The sequence below is a fragment of the Pleurodeles waltl genome, chromosome 5 (genome assembly GCF_031143425.1).
Source record: "Pleurodeles waltl isolate 20211129_DDA chromosome 5, aPleWal1.hap1.20221129, whole genome shotgun sequence".
In the NCBI taxonomy this organism is placed as follows: domain Eukaryota; kingdom Metazoa; phylum Chordata; class Amphibia; order Caudata; family Salamandridae; genus Pleurodeles; species Pleurodeles waltl.
The window spans coordinates 194,577,003-194,596,912 of record NC_090444.1 but is presented as its reverse complement, the minus strand read 5'-3'; the positions used below and the strand labels follow the sequence as shown (position 1 = coordinate 194,596,912).

At 43.6% G+C, this 19,910-nt stretch overlaps 1 protein-coding gene across 1 annotated transcript in view; it reads right to left on the bottom strand.

The window, feature by feature from the left end:
- The window catches only part of USH2A (usherin), a 3,586,186-nt gene that overhangs the window by 3,224,954 nt on the left and 341,322 nt on the right, over window positions 1–19,910 (bottom strand). Inside the window, exon 8 of the mRNA XM_069233891.1 lies at window positions 3,770–3,991. Coding sequence (XP_069089992.1) covers window positions 3,770–3,991 — 222 coding nt within the window. The remainder of the gene's footprint in view (window positions 1–3,769; window positions 3,992–19,910) is intronic.

The following is a 19,910-nucleotide window of genomic DNA, read 5'->3' as shown; positions in this document are numbered from 1 at the left end:
ATGAAGAAAATGTATGATTTTGTCAAAGTTGGATGTTTGCAGGGGATTCTGCTTAATAAAATGTAGAGAGATCCCAGCCATACCACCCTGGATTTGCCTAGTCCGAGGCTTCAGAAATGCCCAGGATTCATAGGGTTTCATGGTTGCTGGTTGACCCAGAACAAAAATAGGGCAACTATGAATTTATTCATCTCTGCCGGCCCATATATCAAAACTATTTCCAAAAGAATCAAAATGTCTTCTCATTTGTGATCTGGATTGGGGTTTTCTAGGTGCTAGGGAGTAGAAAGACTGTTGGGGCCTTAGAGTGGGGGTGTGACCTGATATCGGATGTGCCAGCCCTCAAGCTATTTTTGGAAAAAAAAGATCTGTGGCATGCAGTGGGCCAGTGGGTAAATCTAGGAGAGAGGAAAATTGTAGGTAAACCCACCAATCTGCCTCCTGGAAGGATGGGGGAAGAAATACAGTTGATGTAAGGTGTGTCAGGTATGGTGTCTGGGCAAGAAGCCCCACCAATAAAACAAATCCCTGGTGACCAGTGAGCTTTCTGGCTTCCCTTTGTGGACAGACAACTTAGATACATATGTGGACACATACACACAATTTGTGCCTAATGCATGTGGCACTCGCTGTTTTGGAAAATTGTATTCTTGCTCTTGGTTCTCTAATTAGGGATGCTTAGAGCCCCATGGAGGTCAGGACACCCCGGCAGCCCTTGTAGTCACACAATCATCAAAGTGTTGGGCCAGCTTTTAGCCTTATTGAGATGTGGCCTCGGCATGATGCAACAATTTCCAAACCAGTGAGTACCATGTGCATTAGCCACGAATTGTGTGCATGGGTGCACATATTTATCAGAGTTGAATGCTCAATAGGCATCATGATCCTGTAGAAAGGTTTGGTCCCACAAGGAGGCACCTGCTAGGTTGAAACATATTGATAATAGGAGTAGAGGCACAATAACTATCCCCAGTGTCCCAATTCCATTGTTTATACTTGGGAGGAAACAAGGTTAAATCATGGGCACTAGTATCCTTTGTAAGGGATTTTTGACCATACAAATCCATCACCTCATTTTTTGGAAAGACTGCCTACCTCCATCCAACTGCTCCCTCTCACTACCGGCAGCGGTCTACTCCTGAAAAAACTATTTGGAGAATGTGACAACCTGATGATAAGGCATGCCACCTACGTTTGTGGGTGAGGGTTTGTCAATTTTTTTTTAAACGACTTCAGCAAAACTCATGTTCCCAATTCCTGATATCATTATCAAGAAACTATCATTAGATCACAGCCAGTTATCCAGATAGCTTGTTGTGGTCTTTGACACAGAAAATACACTTGACCTTTGACAAGATGAGACACAACAAATATCACTCCACAGTTGGGCAAGACAGGAAAGAGTGGAGCAGCTCCAGGACACCCATCAAGCCCTTAACCCAGGTCAGGAAGACCCATGAATATCACTACCCTGTCCTCCTTGAAGGCCTGGGCATTAACAAACCTCATGGCGCCTTTGGACAAAGCAAGGGTGGTAGGGACAATAGCAGCTCTCCGGTCCCTTAGACACTGTTTTGACAATGACATGACACCTGTGCAGTTTAGCTACCTTAAGGAAAACACAGTCTTCATGGCCCATTGTCAAGGCAGGGGTAGGGAAAAAACACAATCCTTTCAACCGCTATGCAAACCCAGAGGCACATTGTTTTGTTCACAATTAATGTGAAGCAATGCCAAGGTGTATTTGGAACGCTGTTTAGTCCTAAAGTCGGTGGGACCAAAGGCCATTTTCTTATTGGCTCTCTTCTCGACCTGCCATACAGGTTGGGTAGAGTGTTGTCTGTGGGGTGGTCCAAGGACCACCCACTTGTTTTTATAGCATCATCAGGTCTCCTCGGATTACATTGTAGCCAGTCTCAAAATAATGCTGTCTGGAATCCAGTCAACTACGCACTGTGATGTTTTGGAACAGTGGTATAATTCAGTGAATGGAAACGCTTATTTTCGTTTTCAGATTAGTGTTATGGTTCTGAGACATAAACATAAATAATGTGTTCACGAAGGCATTTTTTCAATTGCTAATAAACTCAAAAAGAAGCATTTTAAAATACAATAAACAGACGAAAATCACCAAATGCATTTTCTACTTTACAGCAGCCAATGTTTTGTTATATATAGTAAAGAAGTCCCTGTGAATTCCCATCTTAAATTCAAAACACATCCATTTTGACAAACCCTAACAATTTTTGATTCCTTTACAAATCGGCACCAAATTTCTGAATCCTGAACTGGGTTCTACCAAGGCTTAATACAAACCCATTAAGGAGGGGACAGTATTTTATTCAAAATGGATATGTCAGCGAAGTATTGTGTTACCTTCAATCACAGAAAAGTGAAAGTACATAACTCTGTAAGAATTTTCGCCTTTTTGGGTGACATTGCGTGACTCCAGAGCTGCACATCCCCATAGTACATCTGGCCCTTATTCTCTGTAGACCTTTAAACATTTTCTCTCAGAGAAGACGTTTTCAAAGGTAAACTGTCTTTGTATTATTTCGTAAACGTTACATATAATTGTATTAGAACATTAATATATTAGGGTTCCAATATGATGTATATTAATCTGACCTAATAAATATACTAGGGTTCTGATTCTGAACAATTCTAATAGATCTTCCTTGTGTCTCGTTTGCTGAAACGAAAGACCTCAACATGATCTAATTTTTTTTTACATTTAAATAAATGAAAATAAGGTAATACATTAATTTAAAATGCACAAAAGAGTATTTCAAGTATGGCTTTTGATGCACCTATTGAAACAAAATTAAATGAAGCATTCTACTTCGAAACTGAAGCATATCCCACATGTTAGCGACTGCATTCATCCAGATTATAAATGTGCTAATAAATCGATCGGTGACTAGATAATGCACATTTTGCTATTTTGTCTTCCCAAAAAAGGGTATAGGCACGGTGAAAAAAACCCTGGTGAGTGATTCTTTGTGGTCTTGGCGAGCCGACATAGAAGAAACTACATTCATGCTGTGGATTTTCCAAATGTATGTCGTATTGTGGAACCGATTTTAAGCCAGCATTACATAAATCTGAGCATCAAGGACGCACGTGATACTTTCATACCATCCACATGTTTGGAGAGTCAGACTTGCTGATGTCCGCATGTCCCTTGCATTCCAATTATATGGGTCCAGAGAGCTAAATGCACAGAGAAGAATGTGTGTGAATAAGGCTTGAAAAACAATTGCGTACAACTTGCTTTGTCACATTTTCAAATCTTAATTCACACACAGCTTGCTGAAGTTTTGTTTGATCGGGAAAGCTTGAAAATACAAGATTTTGCTAGCCAATTTACGGTATTCATTTGTTAATAGGTAGAAATGCCTGATATTTATTTATAACATGTGGTCAACATGGTACAACTAATCTTAACTTTTACTACATCAGTAGACTTAAGATGACACCTCAGTGAGCGTCTTAAACATTATTAAACCTGATCCAAAGTGCGATAGTATTTTGTTATTGTTCATGCCCATATAGATTAACATGCAAAATACCATGCACCTAGTTAATGGGTCGAAGACAGCGTCAATACATTATACGAGATAAAGAACTATCAAATATTGATATTGTGTAAAGTATACGTGGTGCAGAATAGCGCTCTGAGTTTTTCGAATATCCTTTGACTTGTAGTGTATCAAAATAAAACGTTTCTTAGGGGTTTAGCACCTAGGAGACAAAAATAAAAAGTTACCTTCCACTGATGGTGATTTCATTAATTCCATAGTATCTCCATCTAACGTTGACTGCAGGATCTGTTGTATAGTACTGACCAATGAGATTAATCCTTATATGGGTAGCTTTCACAAATTCCTGGAGATCTGGAGTGTTGTAAAAATCATTGTAGCCTGGTCGACGATTGGGTTCCGGAGTCAGAATACTAAAAGTGATATTACCTTTGGAATACGGGGTATGCCTGTAGAAAAAAAATAAAGCAACCTTCTGAGAAAACATTCAATTTTAACTGCTGCGGAACATACTAAAATGTTGAATCTTTCACCTCGCTCTTGGAGACAGATGGGATATATTCACAGGTACGCAGAAATAAATTGAATTGGCCATGAATAGTTGGGTTTGTGAACATTTTTGTCATCAAAGCAAAAGCAAGAGTTACCATGAGCAATATCCAATTCATTAATACAGCTATAAATATCTCCTGTGGCATGATATAGAATCAATCATATCAATCGAGAAATATTTATATAAAAGTGGTTTATATAGTCTTATTTCAATTCTTCATAATAACAGAATGTGGATTATGAGATTGAAAATGTAGTTATCGTTTAAGGGTGTATGTATTATAAGGCCCGCAATGCACAGTAAAGAGTACTATACTTGGAAGACGTCCCTTCTATGAAAAGTGTATTAAAGTTAACCTAGCCCTATGGGCTTAAGCACTACTAAGCATACATAACTGTATATTATGCTTTAAATGATCAAAGGCATATATTAACTCAAAAGCAATGTTTCTTCATTCTGGTAACAAGTAGCAAATATAACTACTTTCTATTGTACTAATTGTTTTATAATTCAATTTGACTCAAGATGACTTCTAAGAAGTATTATATGTATATGTCCAAATGTGTGTGAAACATCTATGCACTTTAGTAGTGGCGAGGGCATCGGGTGCACTGCCTGAGTATCGAATATCTGTAAATGTTTGTCAGATAATTTTTCATCTGAACTTCAATTAACAGGTGCAACAGTAGGTGTGCTGCAGACCAATCTGTCATTCTCCCACCCTCTTCCAACACTGGTGGGGCATCATCCCTAATGCTCAATAGAGTAACCGAGCCTGTTCTTCTCTAGAAATTCTGATTTAACGCTATGGTGTCTAATACCAATTTTTGTTGAACAAAGTGATCAAGCACATAATGGCCATGCAAGGACGTTTGCCTTCAGGTGTACCTGCAATCTTGCACGGCCAATGAGGGTTTGTGATGGAACAATGAGGGAAGGAAGACAATGCTAAATTTCACCCGGGTTCAGAGTGCAAAATTCCCAACCTTTGAGTTTAGTTTCTCCTGTACTTTGTTCTCTTAGTTCTCTTGTTCTTCTTGCCCTTCTGCCCCCTTCGTCCATTACACTAATTGATTTAATTTTTGTCTTTAAACATGTACATAGAAAATGAGAGGCAATAACAAACAGTAGAATCCCTATTTTAATTAATTCTTCATCAAGTCCAACATTTCACTGAATTCTCCGGATACTTTAGTCATTGAAGATAAAGTTAATTTGTTCCATATTAGATTCTTCACAATAAAACAAGACTATTGAAGAGCTTCTTCAGAGCTAAAAGGCATACTGTCCTTCACCCAATGTTCAGTAGGAGGGTGCTTTGGCTACAGGTCATTGGGTCTGTCTGCCGAGCCTCCGGAACCCTTGCAGCAGGAAGGACGAGCGCGGCCTATAGGTGAGTGTAGCGAGCCAAGTGAGCTGGGCTCTCCCTGCTGAAGCTCTGTATCCTGCTGTCACCCCTATCTCAAAGGTGGCACCGCAAACAGCGCCTCCGGCTCAAAAATTTGGTGCTGTAATCTGAACAAGGTGCTGTAATCTGAACAAACTTCAATGTGCTGATCTTTGGGATTTGTTATGTTCTCCCAAGAGAAAGATAACTTTAGCCACCCCTGCCAAGTCTGTCGGTCAGTGTGTCGAGGAAGGCTGTAATAAGTTGAAAGAGCCCGGATGCATCTATTCATTTGACAAAAATCATGAGATTTCAGAGACTCGAGGCTTCAGAGTCTGGAGAAGTGACATTTGAGAGATTTGAGAAAAAGATTATACTTTTGAATGGAAAAAAAACAAATGTTTTTCACCCTGATACTTTAAAAAAAAGTAAATTAGCTACTGGGACAGACCAAAGTTAGGACACTGTACCAATAAGTAAGACAGACCGCCTGTCTCAAGATGTCCAGCCATGATCCAAAAACTTGCTATAAAGCTGTCACTGCTCTAGAAGTCGAGTCAGTTTATTAGGTTGAGCGTGCAAGTGCTTTGACCTGTTGTAAGTATTGTGGGCTTTTAACCACGCCCATCACTTTCATTCGTTCCTGGGCTTGCCTTTCAAAAATCACTTGATGTCATTGGTAAATGGGTTATGTTTGTCCCGCCTTGAGAATGTTTTTGTGACGCCTCGCAGACTGCCCCTGTTACATGGATTATTGCATGACTGCCGATACAGTTCAGTGTGGGCGAGCTTTTTTTTTTCTTTTGTCTCTCTCCTTCGTGCTGCATGGTCGACCATGTCGCTCACAGCGAGAACAGGCACAGCAGCATGAACTCGATCAGTGGTTTTGGAGCGCTGGTCACATTGTTCACAGTTACCTAACCAAAGTCATTTCTTGTTGCTCATCCCTTAAAACACTTGAAATTGTTAAATGCTTTACTGATAACAAATCTGGGAAAGCCGATACTATAATATTCACTGCACTCGGGAAACTCGCCCCATAATGCTTTTCAGGGCATCACTTTCACAAAACATTTTTGCTCATAACTCAGACTGTGGTGGTCCTAGGACAATGGGACCACCTACAAAACGCTCAGTATGATGTGCTCTTTCCGTCTACATCGTTTCTCTGTCCCCACACTAGGTTACAGGGGATCCCAGAATTATAACCGCTCCCACCAGTCAGTGTCTTTGTAAGCATTCTCATGGCTAGAATGTTTGTTTTACAGCTGAGAATAGCTTGTGTGTTAAGGGCTTTGTTTGTAATATTGTTGTTGTATGTTTGCTACTTCTGAAAATGTGTAATGCACTATGTCCTATAGGGGCTATGTATATGGTTACACTTCATTATTTAATGCCAGTTTCTTTTTGTTTGGTTATGTTCTGTAGGGGATAACTATATAGTTATATAACCATGTTTCTTACAAATGATATGTCCAGTGTGTTGTTCTCTAAGGGCTGTTCTAAGCATTATATCTCTATCAGCATACTAAGATATTTGTGGTACAGAAACGTGCCCCATAATGCTTTGCAGGGCATTACTTTTACAAAACATTTTTGCTCATAACTCACCCTGTGGTGGTCCTAGGACAATGAGACCACCTTTAAAATATTGAAAACTATGTGTTCTTTCTGTATTCATCATCTCTGGGTCCCCACATTATGTTAGTGGGGACTCCAAAATAATAACCCCTACCAACATTGATTATCTTATTAAGCTATCTCATGGCTGGAACATTTTATTTACAGCTGGAAGAAGTTACACGTTATGCGCCGTGTTTTTAATATCATTGCAATAGGTCTGCTAGCCTTGAAAATGTGTAATGCACTACAACCTCTAAGGGCTACATATATGGTTACATTGCATTACTTTCTCCCATTCTTATTTCATGTGATTATGCTCTCTAAGGACTGACTGTATGGTTATATGACGATGTTTCTTCCAAGAAGCTATTTTTAGTGTGGTGTCCTCTAGGGGCTGTTCTGAGCATTGCAGTCATATCAACATACGCAAATATTAGTGGCAAGAAAACACGCCCCATAATGCTTTTGCAGGGCATTACTTTTACATAACATTTTTGGTTGTAACTCAGCATGTGGTGATCCTAGGACAAAGGGACCACCTTCAAAACATTGACAACGTTGTGCTCTTTCTGTCTACATCATCTCTGGGTCCCCACATTATGTTTGTGGGGACTCCAAAATAATGCCCCCTACTGCGTTTCATTATCTTTTTAAGCTCTCTCATGGCTGTAACTTTTGTTTTGCAGCTGAAAGAAGTTATTCTTTATGGGCCTGCTTTGTAACATCTAAGCAATAGGCCTGCTAGCCTTGAAAATGTGTGGTGCATTATGCTCTCTAGGGGCTTAATATATGGTTACACTGCATTACTTTCTCCCATTCTTTTTTCATGTGGGTATGCTCTCTAAGGGCTGACTGTATGGATACATGGCCAAATGCTATTTTTATTGTGGTGCTCTCTAGGGGCTGTTCTGAGGATTGCAGTCAACATACTTTAATATTTATGGCACAAAAAACATGCCACATAATGCTTTGCAGGGCATTGCTTTTACAAAACATTTTTGTTGTGTAATTTAGCCTGTGGTGGTCCTAGGACAATGGGACCACCTTCAAAACACTTTGGCCCGTATTTATGCGTCAAAAAATATTGCGCCAGCTAACGTCATTCTGAAGCGCCATGCGGGCGCCGTATTTATTGAATGGCGTTAGCCGGCGCAAGCAGACCGGCGCTGCCTGGTGTGCGTGGAAAAAAACCACGTACACCAGGCAGCGCCGGCGTTGGGAAAAATGGCGCTAGGGCGTCTTAAAAATGGTGCAAGTCAGGTTGACGCAAAAAATCGCCTCCACCCGATTTGCGCCATTTTTAACGACGCCCAGACGCCATTTACATGACTCCTGTCTTAGTAAAGACAGGAGTCATGCCCCCTTGCCCAATGGCCATGCCCAGGGGACTTATGTCCCCTGGGCATGGTCATTGGGCATTGTGGCATGTAGGGGGGCACAAATCAGGCCCCCCTATGCCAAAAAATATATATAAAAAAAAAAAAATTATACTTACCTGAACTTACCTGAATGTCCCTGGGATGGTCCCTCCATCCTTGGGTGTCCTCCTGGGGTGGGCAAGGGTGGCAGGGGGGGTCCCTGGGGGCATGGGAGGGCAGCTGTGGGCTCATTTTGAGCCCACAGGTCCCTTAACGCCTGCCCTGACCCAGGCGTTAAAAAGAGGCGCAAATGCAGGGTTTTTTGACCCGACCACTCCCGGGCGTGATTTTTGCCCGGGAGTATAAATACGACGCATTTGCGTCGCAGACATTTTTTGGGACGGGAACGCCTACCTTGCATCTCATTAACGCAAGGAAGGCGTTTACGGAAAAAAATGACGCTCTTTACTCCTACTTTGGCGCTAGACGCGTCTAACGCCAAAGTATAAATATGGCGTTAGTTTTGCGCCGAATTTGCGTCGAAAAAAACGACGCTAATTCGGCGCAAACAGAGTATAAATATGCCCCTTTCTGTCTACATAATCTCTGGGACCCCACTATATTACTGGGGGCCCCAAAATAATAACCTCTCCAAACATTCAGAGTCTTTTAAGCTTTCTCATGACTAGAACATTTTTTTTTTTAATGCTCATAGAAATTATTTGTTATAAGAATTGTTTGTAATGTTACTGCAGTAGGCCTGCTAGCCCTAAAAACACCATCTGGTGGCTAAGTATAAGATTACACTGCATTACTTTCTCCTGTTTTTTTAATGGGGTTATGCCACCTAGGGGCTAACAATATTGTTACACGACCATGTTTTTTACATCAGATATTTTTGTTATGGTATCCCCTAGGGGCTGTTTTGAGCATTACAGTATAATGCCAAAGTTTATTTCTGATAAAGGTTTATATGATAATTGTATATGTTTTAATAATCTCTTATGACCATGATTCAGGCCAACTTAACATAATTATTACACATTATGTAACATTCCGACCTGCAAAACTCAGAATTAGGAGATTAAAACTGCACACTGCAGTTTAGTGTTTCGACAGGAAGTTGTACCACACACATACTGTGGTTCCCATAATCAGTACTTGCATATTATATTTGTTGCTATCATCTTGCTCAGTCGGAAGCGGCTTCGGAGTGGTAATAAAAAAGATCACAAATCTCATATATCTTTTGTCACACTTTATGTATTACTGACATTCAAGTTGATGGGTTTTAACAGTGAATGCACAGTCCCTTAAAGCAAAATCTTTAGTCATTAGTTTGTGTTTAATCATTGAATGACAGGCATCCTCTAGGCCTTGGTGATTGCTGCAGAGATATGTTTATTTTTAAAGAGCTATTAAATCTATATACACCTTTGCAAAATGTATTATTGCTAATGGTCCAAGTTAGGGGAGCACTGAAAATGTTTAATTAATGTAATTTCCTCGTCTTTGTTATGCATAATCATGTCTGCGGACATTCCCGGAAAGTAGAGATGTGATGGCACATTTTCACCTAGAGAAGCTAAACTCTAGGGCACTCTTGTTTGCTAAGGAAACAAGCATTTCTCATGTGCTACTTTTCCTTTCCTTGTCGATTTTTCTCTTCAAAATGATTGAGGTAGCTCTAAGCATGTCAGAGACACCACACTAACACTTTTGTGAAATGGTCTTATTCCACAGTGCTAACTCTATGAAAAATCATAGTGAATGAATCTGCTGCTGTATGCAAAGAGGACAATTTATATTGGAGTTAGAAACATATTTTTCTGCAAATGGAGAGGCCTTTCAGTCTGAAGTGAGGCAGAGAGATTCAGGATAAAGGATTTCGCCATATTCACCTTAAATCCATAATATTTACTAAAGGTCTGTATTTCACATACCAGAAGAGAGAGCAAGGGCTGAGAAACATCCAGGATCACGTCGTCTGCATACAGGCTGAGGTGTTGTTCGCCTCCAAACATGGAGCCCAAGATATCTGGCATTGAGCCAGAGGCTCCATGTAGAGGATGAACATGTGGTGGAGGTGGGGGCAGGCGTCATCCCTGACTCATTCACCAATATATGCCGAAAGATGTGGAGGTCAGTGTATTGATCCGGATGGTGGCCCTAGGAGAGCGATTAGCGCTCTTGGTCCAGCAGAGGAACCAGTCTCCAAAACCAAAGTGTTCTAGCGTTTTAAACAGGTATGGCCAGTGGACGCAGCTGAACACTTGTTTTTGCACCTATGGAGAAGAGGAGGAACTCTGTCTTGGTGTGCAAGGCTTTGTCCAAGAGGTGTAAGAGAGGTTGAGTGGGATAAACCCGGCTGGTCTGGGGAGATCACTCCTGGGATATACGGGTGGAGGCGGTGTGATAGAACATCTGTGAATAAGTTAGCATCAATGTAAGGAGAGATATGGGCCTATAGTACCTACACAAGGTAGGGTCCTTGCCTGGTTTTGGAATAACCACTATAGAAGCCTCCGGCATACATTCCATGATGGTACCAGTGGTAGAGAAGGAGTTAAACAGCCTTGTCAGAATATGGGCTATTTTGTGGCAAAAGACTTTATAGAAAAGTGGAGTGAAGCCATCCATGCCTGGCGGTTTCAGAGTCTTAAGACGGGCAGTAGCAGAGATCACCTCTTCTACATGTATGGGTTGGTCAAGGGATTCAGCAGTGAGTGGAGGGAGCTGCATGAGTCGAGAGATAAGTGGAGGGTTCAGCATTTGTTTTTAGGTCTTCGGTATACAGGGTTTTATAAAAGGCCTGAAAAGCTTCTGCGATCTGAGTGTCCAAATGCACTTCTGCAGTAGGGGATTGTTTAATTGCTCGGACAGTGCCTGAATGCCTTTCAGCTCACAAACAGTGTGCCAGGAGCTTTCCACACCTGTTTCCACCCAGGAAGTACTTATGCCTCAGTCTGAGTAACCCATGCTCCACTTTATCAAGGTCTAAGCGCTTGAGGAGCAATCACATGTGTTTGAGCTATCTCCATATTCAAGGCGCCCCGATACACTTATGGATTGTCTTGAGTTCCGACACTTTACATTCAAGTGTCTGTCTTTTTACTTTACGGAGGTGATTTTCGAAGCGGAAATGGCTATCAATTCTCCCCTCAGAACCAGCTTCAAAGTATCCCAAAGAGAGGATTTGGTCAGTGTTGTTAAAATGCATGTAGTCATGTATTGCTCATCTCAGTGCAATGACATTCACCGGGGCCTGAAGCAAAGAGTCCCTAAGGTGCCAGTGTAGAGTGGCTGGCATAACCTGGGCAAAAAGCATAGGCAGGGTGAGGGGGGTGTGATCTGATATTGAGCTTGGAGCAACGTCTGAGTCTTGGTTCAGTGTGAAGATGGGAGGAGTGGCCAGGAATTAATAAATCCGTGCATTGCCTTGTGCGCTGCATAGTAGTGGGAATAGTCCCTGGAAGTGGGGTGCTGGACCCGCAACATGTCAGTCAGACCATAATCCATTAGCTAAATGCATCCCTGGGGTGACATAGCTCCCGTCTAATCGAATCAGTGGGCCGATCTATTGAAGTCGATGTATATCACTAGACTGAAATCTCCCACAATTAGTATAGCGGGGTCCGGGGTTTTCAATAAAGAAGAGAATGCATTTAGAATGAAAGATTCCCGATGTTCCTTCGGAGCGTAAATATTCGCTAAACTGTATCTTGTACTCCAAAAATCTTCCCCTTATTTTAGTTATTTTGGAGAGGATAAACCCCCTGAATAGGGAAGAGAACAGGATAGCCACCCCACTCTTCTGGCATTCGTAGACCATAATTGTCGTGGGAACCATCTAGATTGCATGCAGTGTACATCTTTAGGGATGAGGTGGGCCTACTGGAGCATGTAAATGTCACTCCTGAGCTTTAAAGTAGGGACAAGATCGATCTCCGCTTGATGGGGTTATTGAGGCCTCTAACATTGAGGCTCAGTACCTTAACATCCAGGAATTGCTATCTGTGAGTAGCATGGGCTATGAGGAGTAGAGGTAGAGGACCATGTGAGCTCATATTGGCAGGTGGTGGTTAGGGTGTACCCACCCAGTAGGGCTGTACATGTGATATTACTCCTGAGAGGGGAGAAAGAAAAACAACCCCAAAATAAGAAAAAAGAGGCAACTAAAAACTATCAACGTGCAATAATGGTAGTGGTCAAGATAAGTTGGTGGGCCATGGGACTCAAAGCCGGGCTGAGAGCAGAGTCTCTCGGAACGTGTCACTAATCCAGTTATATGGCTCCTGGCTCCACACTCTGCGTGCCCTCCCGCCGGGTCAGGGTCAGTTTGGGAACTGCAGACCTTTACACATTTAATGTTTATCTGGGCCGTCGACTTCTCCAGAAAGCGCCTGTAGCAGCAGTTGTCTCACTTTGGTCACAGTTCCTGGGTCCAGGTGGGCCTTTGTAGTAGGGATCTTGGTGCAGTGCCATCTGGCTTTCTAGTGGGTTGTGTCAGGTGGTGAACCGTCTCAGATTTAGGATCTCCGATGCCCAGTGTACTGCAAGCTTCTCGCTGGGACCGTAGCTGCAGCAGTTTTCCAACGTGGTGGAATATGATCCAGAACGGGTGCCCCCAAGAATACGCAATGCCCACATTCCAGAGATGGGCAGTGATTGGACATAACTCCTGGCGCTGTTGAGGTGTAATTTCAGACAAGACCTGGTATAGGACAGGGGCATGGTCTCTGAACTGTGGTAGGGTGCTTCTCTTGTACTTTTCTGAGGATCTCTTCTTTTAGCTTATAGTCGTGTACACAGGTGAGTATGTCTGTGGGTGGTGCCTTGTTCGATCTAGGCGGACCCACCTGGTAGACTCGGTCTGGTTTCAGTTCCATATTGTAGGTGGCATCCAGTATGCAGCGGAACAGTGTTTTCACGTAGCCTCCAATGTCCATTCCCTCTGACTTCTGCGGTACCCCTAGGATATGCATGTTATTCCTCTGAAATCAGTTCTCCGGGGCCTTCAGCATGGGTTTGAAGTTCAATGTGCTGGTCTTGCAGTTGTAGGACCTCTTGTTGGAGCCATTCGACCTCCTTGTATCGTCTGGTTTCCCGATCCTTCACTGCAGAAACTCTGTCTCCCAAATCCTCGAGGTCTCGTCAGACCTCCTTCAGGTCCACTCACAGGTCCTTTTTCGCTGCCTGTGAGTCATCCTTGAGTGAAGAGAAGAGGGCCTCCATTAACAGTTCGGTCACCAGGCCATTGTTGGAAGCCACCATGAAGGGGGGACAGTGTCCTGAGGGGAGAATCCAGTGTTCCCATTCAGTCCAGTGGGCTTTGTGAGCATCTCTTTAGAGGAGCGATCTTTCTTAGACTTGGTGGCTGCCATAGTAGGATGACTTGTTTGAGCTGAGCCTTGTGCAAGCTATGGGACCCTTCAGGCACTCACGGTCCGGGAAGGGGTGTTGCATAATGAGAGGTGGGGGTTGGTGATAATGTCTGGGGTCTTCTCCGCACTCTCTGAGCCCAGACATTGTTTTGTGTTCTTCTGCCCTCTCCCAACTCCAGGGAAAGGTCCAGGTGTCCAGTCAGAGCCTGCGTGAGGGATCTCAAGTTGTGCACAGGGACTGGTTGCTGTTGCGAGTATTGTAAGAGTAGTCCGTCCATCGGGACCCTTGTTTTGCTGGTATTACTGAGATATTCCACCCTGGCGCAGGTGTGTCCCTGCACCCATAATCCGCTGGAGGATGTGGTCCTTCTGGTGCCCCCACTCACACAGCTATGGCCCACAGTACCTAGATCTCGGCCTGTTTAGCCTCTATCACATGTATCATTACTTTTTTGTAGAGTCCCTCTGGTGTGATCGCTCAGTGCGGTGTGTATGCCAGTAGGTGCATGCTCCTTCCAAGTAGAGCGGGGGGAGGAGGTCCTGTCAGGCCTCTGGGAGAGAAGCAGCGGACGGTGAGGGGAGCGATGAAGCAGAGGCCCGAATGGACCTCCTCCGCCTTGCTCTACTTGGAACAGTGCACTCCTGTGGTGGGTACCCAGCCGGACCCTCCAATGATCGCCGGTGCCAGGTGGTGCACTGCAGTGATAGAGGGCAGGTAGTGACTCCGGAAGGTGCCAAACGACCGGTGAAAAGGGCCCGGTTAAGCACTTTAACACAGCAGAGCTGAAGAGACTGAGAAATGCGTCTAAACCAGTCACCATTTTGGCCACGCCCCCCAGGAAAGATCATTTAAACAAGAAAGGTGGTGAAATTGCTATAATCCTTAAAACACAGTTTAGATGGCTTATTGAATCCGGTCTGCTCCCTGGCTGTGACAGTATTTTTGCCATATCTCTGTCTCCTACTTACACTTTTTCTGGAATCCTGTTATATCATCCCCCAGGTCTATGTGGTGACTTCTTAGACTTTCTTCCTGAGGTGGCGGCTAGTTTGGCCAACCAAAAATCTAACGTAATCCTTGGACAATTTTAACATTCATCTTGAGGATATAAGCAGGACTAAATCAGCTGGGCTGTTGCAGGACCTCTTGACTACTCACGATAAGAGGCAGTTGCTTGATCTGGTGTTCTCTAATGATATTCGGGTAAGACTCAGGCCCCTTTTCCGGTCATATAGTCGGATCATTTTATGATCCCATTACCACTGATCTTCCTTATCACCGTCCCCCTACCAGCTGAATATCAAGGAATGAGTGTTGTTGGTCTAAACTTAGACCCTCATTATGTCATTGGCGGTAATGACCGCCTACCACCGCGGTGACGGCAAACCAAAACATCGTTGCAGCGGCTACCTACCGTCCGCCATATTATGACCGTAGCCAGAATTCTACCAGAAGGCTGGTGGAATTCCGGCTGCGGTCATGGTGGCAGACGGCGGTAAGGTGGCGCTGCTGTCAGCAGCAGCGCCATGCCAGTAGACTGCCACCGACCATATCATGATCCATGATACGGCCTGGCAGTGTTCTGCTGGCGGACGCTGCTGCTGGCAACAGCGCCACATCCTGTCTCCTGTCGGAGGACCCCCTGCAAGCAGGTAAGTCGGGTGCTCCGACAGGGGAGTGGGGTGTTGTGTGTGTGTGTGTGGGGGGGTGGGTGTATGTTTGTGTGTGTGTGCATGTGGGTGTGTGGTGTGTGGATTGGGTGTAAGCATGAATGGTTGTGAGTGTGCATGTATCTTGTGTTGTGTGACTGCGTGTGCTTGTATGTATGTTGGTGTGTGTGTGTGAATGTATGTATGCATGCGTGGATGAATGTGGGTATGAGTATATGTTTGCATGTGTATGTTGGTGTGTGAATGTGTGTGTATATCATTGGGGGGTTGGGAGGGGGAGGGACAGGGTGGGGGACTACTCTGGGGATAGGGAGGGGGTCGGGGAGACCTCTTTCATTGTCAGGGAAGGTTTTCCCTGGCATTGATAGTGCCTACCGCCATGGTTTTCGTGGCGGTAGGCGTTAAAAAAGCCACGAAAACCATGGCAGTATGCGGGGTCATAATTCCACGGGTGGGTCAGTGATGGCTGCCTGGCTGGAGACTGTAGTCTCCAACCCGGCGGCTGTTGCCGCCCTGGCAGACGGAGTGGTACATTGGCGGTTTGGCTTGAGTCAAACTTCCAATGTCATATTTTGGTGAAGGTATCACCAGCCTGTTGGCAGTACCTTTCTCCAAAATACTGCCGTCCGCCAGGGTCATAATGAGGGCATTAATGTGGACTTTTTTAAAAAACAAGTCCCCAATACCACAACACCTTGGCTTATAACTTCTCACAGTGGATCAATCAGTCCTTGGACCTTGCACTCCCCAGAAAAATGCAAATCAGGAACCCCAAACCCAATTTGGCTCCGTGGTACACCCACGGCTTAGAGCCCTAAAGCAACTATGTAAGAAATTAGAAAGAATTTGGAGGAAAAATTATTCAGGGATAAGTAAAATACAGGGAAAATGTCAGGAAATACCATTGTGAAATCATAACTGCAAAAAGATCTTATTATGATGACAAGATAAAATTGGCTCCTAATGCTCCCAGAAAGATATTTTGGATTGTTAAAACATTTCTTAAATCCCCCTTCCATTTCATCAATTCTGGAACCGCCATCTACTTGCTGTAATGATATAGCAAAGTTCTTCCAGAGAAAAAAAATATATTATACTTGTGCTACATTCCACCCTCTTAATTTCGAGAGTCATTGGGTGGGGAATGATAACCAGCATTCTCCCACTCTGGTCCCTGATGTCACGCCTGAAAATCTTGCAATGATTCTAAATTAAGTTAAATCAGGTTCTCCATTAGACCCTGCTCCCCATCTATCTTAGTCAAGGAACTTGAGCAAATTAAACAAAGCATGCTCAGTATTCTGAACTTTTCTCTGGCCAAAGGTACTGTGCCCATGGCATGGAAACATGCCATGGTAAAGGCCCTGGTCAAAAAACAAATTTAGGGCCATCAACAGATTTTGCACTCGCAAACAGCGAAATCAGCCATTTGCGAGTGCAAAATCGAGGTCTGCAATGCATCAAATGCATTCGCAGACCAAAAACAGAAAATCGCAAAACATTTGATTTTCTGCGTTGCGACCTGGATTTTGCGAATCGCAATTTGGGATTCGCAAAATCCAGGTCGCAAAGCAATTCTGCAAAAAGTTGCAAATTCAAATTTTTCGCAGAATGGTATTTTGCACTTGCAAAATACCATGACCTGCAACCAGGTGGTAACCTGGTGCAGAATTTAAAAATGCAGTACAACTGCATTTTTAAATTAGATATGTAAAGCACACATGCCCTTTTGGCATGTGTGTACTTTACATGTGCCCAAAAAAAAAAAAGGGTGCAGGAGAGGGGGCCTTAAGCCCCCAGCACCCTGGCCCTTTGCTTTTCCCAAATTGCGATTTCTGTTTCAGAAATCGCAATTTGCGAAATGCAAAAAATTCGCAGCTATGGGCCAACAGGCCCATAGCTGCGAATAGGGCCAGTATCGCAATTTGCGATTCGGTAATTGCATTTGCGATTTTTAAGAAATCGCAATTACCGACTCGCAAATGTGATACATGGCCCTTTGCGAGTCGGTAATTGCGATTTCTTAAAAATCGCAATTACCGAATCGCAATGGGCCAGATTCATACATCTGGCCCTTAGTCCCTTTTGACCAAGGAAACTAGAGACTGATCTCCCTTCTGGCGGGATTAAATAAAGTCCTGGAAAGACATGTTAACAACCATCTTTCAGGATTCTTGGAGGAACATAATATTCTCCATTCGACTCAGACTGGGTTAAGATTCAAACATGAGACAGAAATGGCACTTCTTTCAGTGGTGGAGGTGAAAATGCTGCTGGATCGAGGAGGCACAGCGGCCATTGTCCTTCTCGATCTCAGTGCAGCATTTGATACGGTCAGCCATGATATCCTTATTGAAAGAATACAGAATGCAGGGGTGGTGGGTCGTGCTCTTTCTTGGCTCCAATCTTTCCTCAGCAATAGGACTTTTCAAGTGTTTGAGGGTAGTTGTACCTCTGATACTTTTTCACTGAACTTTGGAGTCCCTCAGGGCTCTTCTCCAAGCCCCACACTGTTCAACGTATATATGTGTCCTCTGGGGGGCATCGTCCTGCCACATGGGATCCCTATAATCTGGTATTCACCCTTTCTCACTCACAGGACCCTCGTGCCCCAGACCTAGGGTCATGCCTGAAGGCTGTGGCTGAATGAATAAACAATTCAGCCCTTAAATTAAATGGAAACAAGACCGAGCTGATGACTCTGGGGGATCCTTTGTCCTCCCGGATGGATCTGTGATAGCCTATTGCCCTTGGCACTTCCCCCATTCCCAAGTCCGCTATAAAAAGCCTCAGGTTTTGGTTGGATAAAGCTCTAACCATGGACAGACACTCAGGCCACCAAACTAGCATCAACATGCTACAGTATCCTGAGGTCCCTCAGGAAAAGTCTTCATCCACTTCTGTCTGCCTCATAAAAGATTGTAGTCCATGCGCTTATTCTGTCCGGAATATGGAAACTCCCTGTATCTAGGGGCTCACAGAGTGGTGGTGAGAAATCTACAGGTTGTACAGAACTTTGTGGGCAGATTGCTTTACAAAATCCCTAGAAATGAATCTCTCCAACAAGCCCTGAAATTCCTGCACTGGTTACCAGTGCCTCAAAGGATCAATTTCAAGGCTCTCTGTACAGCTCAGAAGGCTTGTTTTGGCACAAGCCCTCCAATAAGCCAATCAATGATCACTCCTTATATCCCCACCAGGACTCTGCGGTCTACCAATTATGGTCTGGCAGTGGTCCCTCCCTTTAAAAAAAAGACAAGAAGATGCTGTTTGTTTTGGTACAATGCTGCAAGAATCTGGAATTCCCTACCCTTTTTTATCTGGGCTACAGAGTCTGAGTTAATCTCCCATAAACAGCTGAAAACTGGTTGTTTTGAATGCTCCTCACAACTATGCTGGACTTTTTGCTGCTACCACAGGGACACCTACGGGTAGCTATGTGCCCCATAAATACGTTAATAATAATAGCAGCCTCAACTCGCTAGCTATGCCTTGCTCTTAACGTACCCTGTTTTATGACCCATGTTGCTTACACCATCATCAAATACTATACCACCTTCCCTTTCATGCTTGTATCTTTTCCCATCAATCTTCTTTTGCAAACATTACCTGCTTTAGAGTTCTTTCCATAATGTATACGATAATGTATCAAGCAATATGTTATTTTCGTGCATTTACCTCGTTGGGCTGTCATCACTCAAATCCATTTTTATGCTTGTAGGTCTTGCATTACTCTAAAACATGTGTTGCAGAAATTAAATGTCAACAATCAAATTTCAGAAGCTTCAACCCTTGCACCACAGTTTCAGTTGTATCATCCTTGATGTCAGCATTTCCAGAGTCACATGCTTTTGTTTTGTTTGTTGCTCTCACTGCTTTAGGTCCTCGTACGTCGGTTGAACACAAAATGTGTGTGGCATTTTATCAGCCCTTCTGGTAAGGTGCTACAAAACTGGCCCTTTTCTGGGGCTTATGCCCCAGCATGATTTAGCAGTATATTCCTTACACCTGTTTATTCCAATAAACATCGCAATTTATGAATGAGGAGTAACCAGATGTCTTCAAAACCTACATCCCTGTTGACCTGTGTAGATATTGTATGCACATTGCTAGTTTCTTTTCAAGACCTAATTTTGTGCATCTTCGTCCATCTTTTGTCTGCATTACAGATCCTGTGCACTGTACCACTTTGTTCCACAGTGCTCCCTTAAGTAAAAACGCCAGGTAGGGTGGAAGAGTATTCCATATCACAGCAAATGCACTGTTCCCAGTGCAAACATTAACCCACCTGTGCACTGGGAACAGCATATTAGTGAAAGGTAGACCATCAGTGCGCCTCCGGTTTGCCTTTTTACTTCTGCACCCACATCTATTGTATGGCACTGGTGCAAA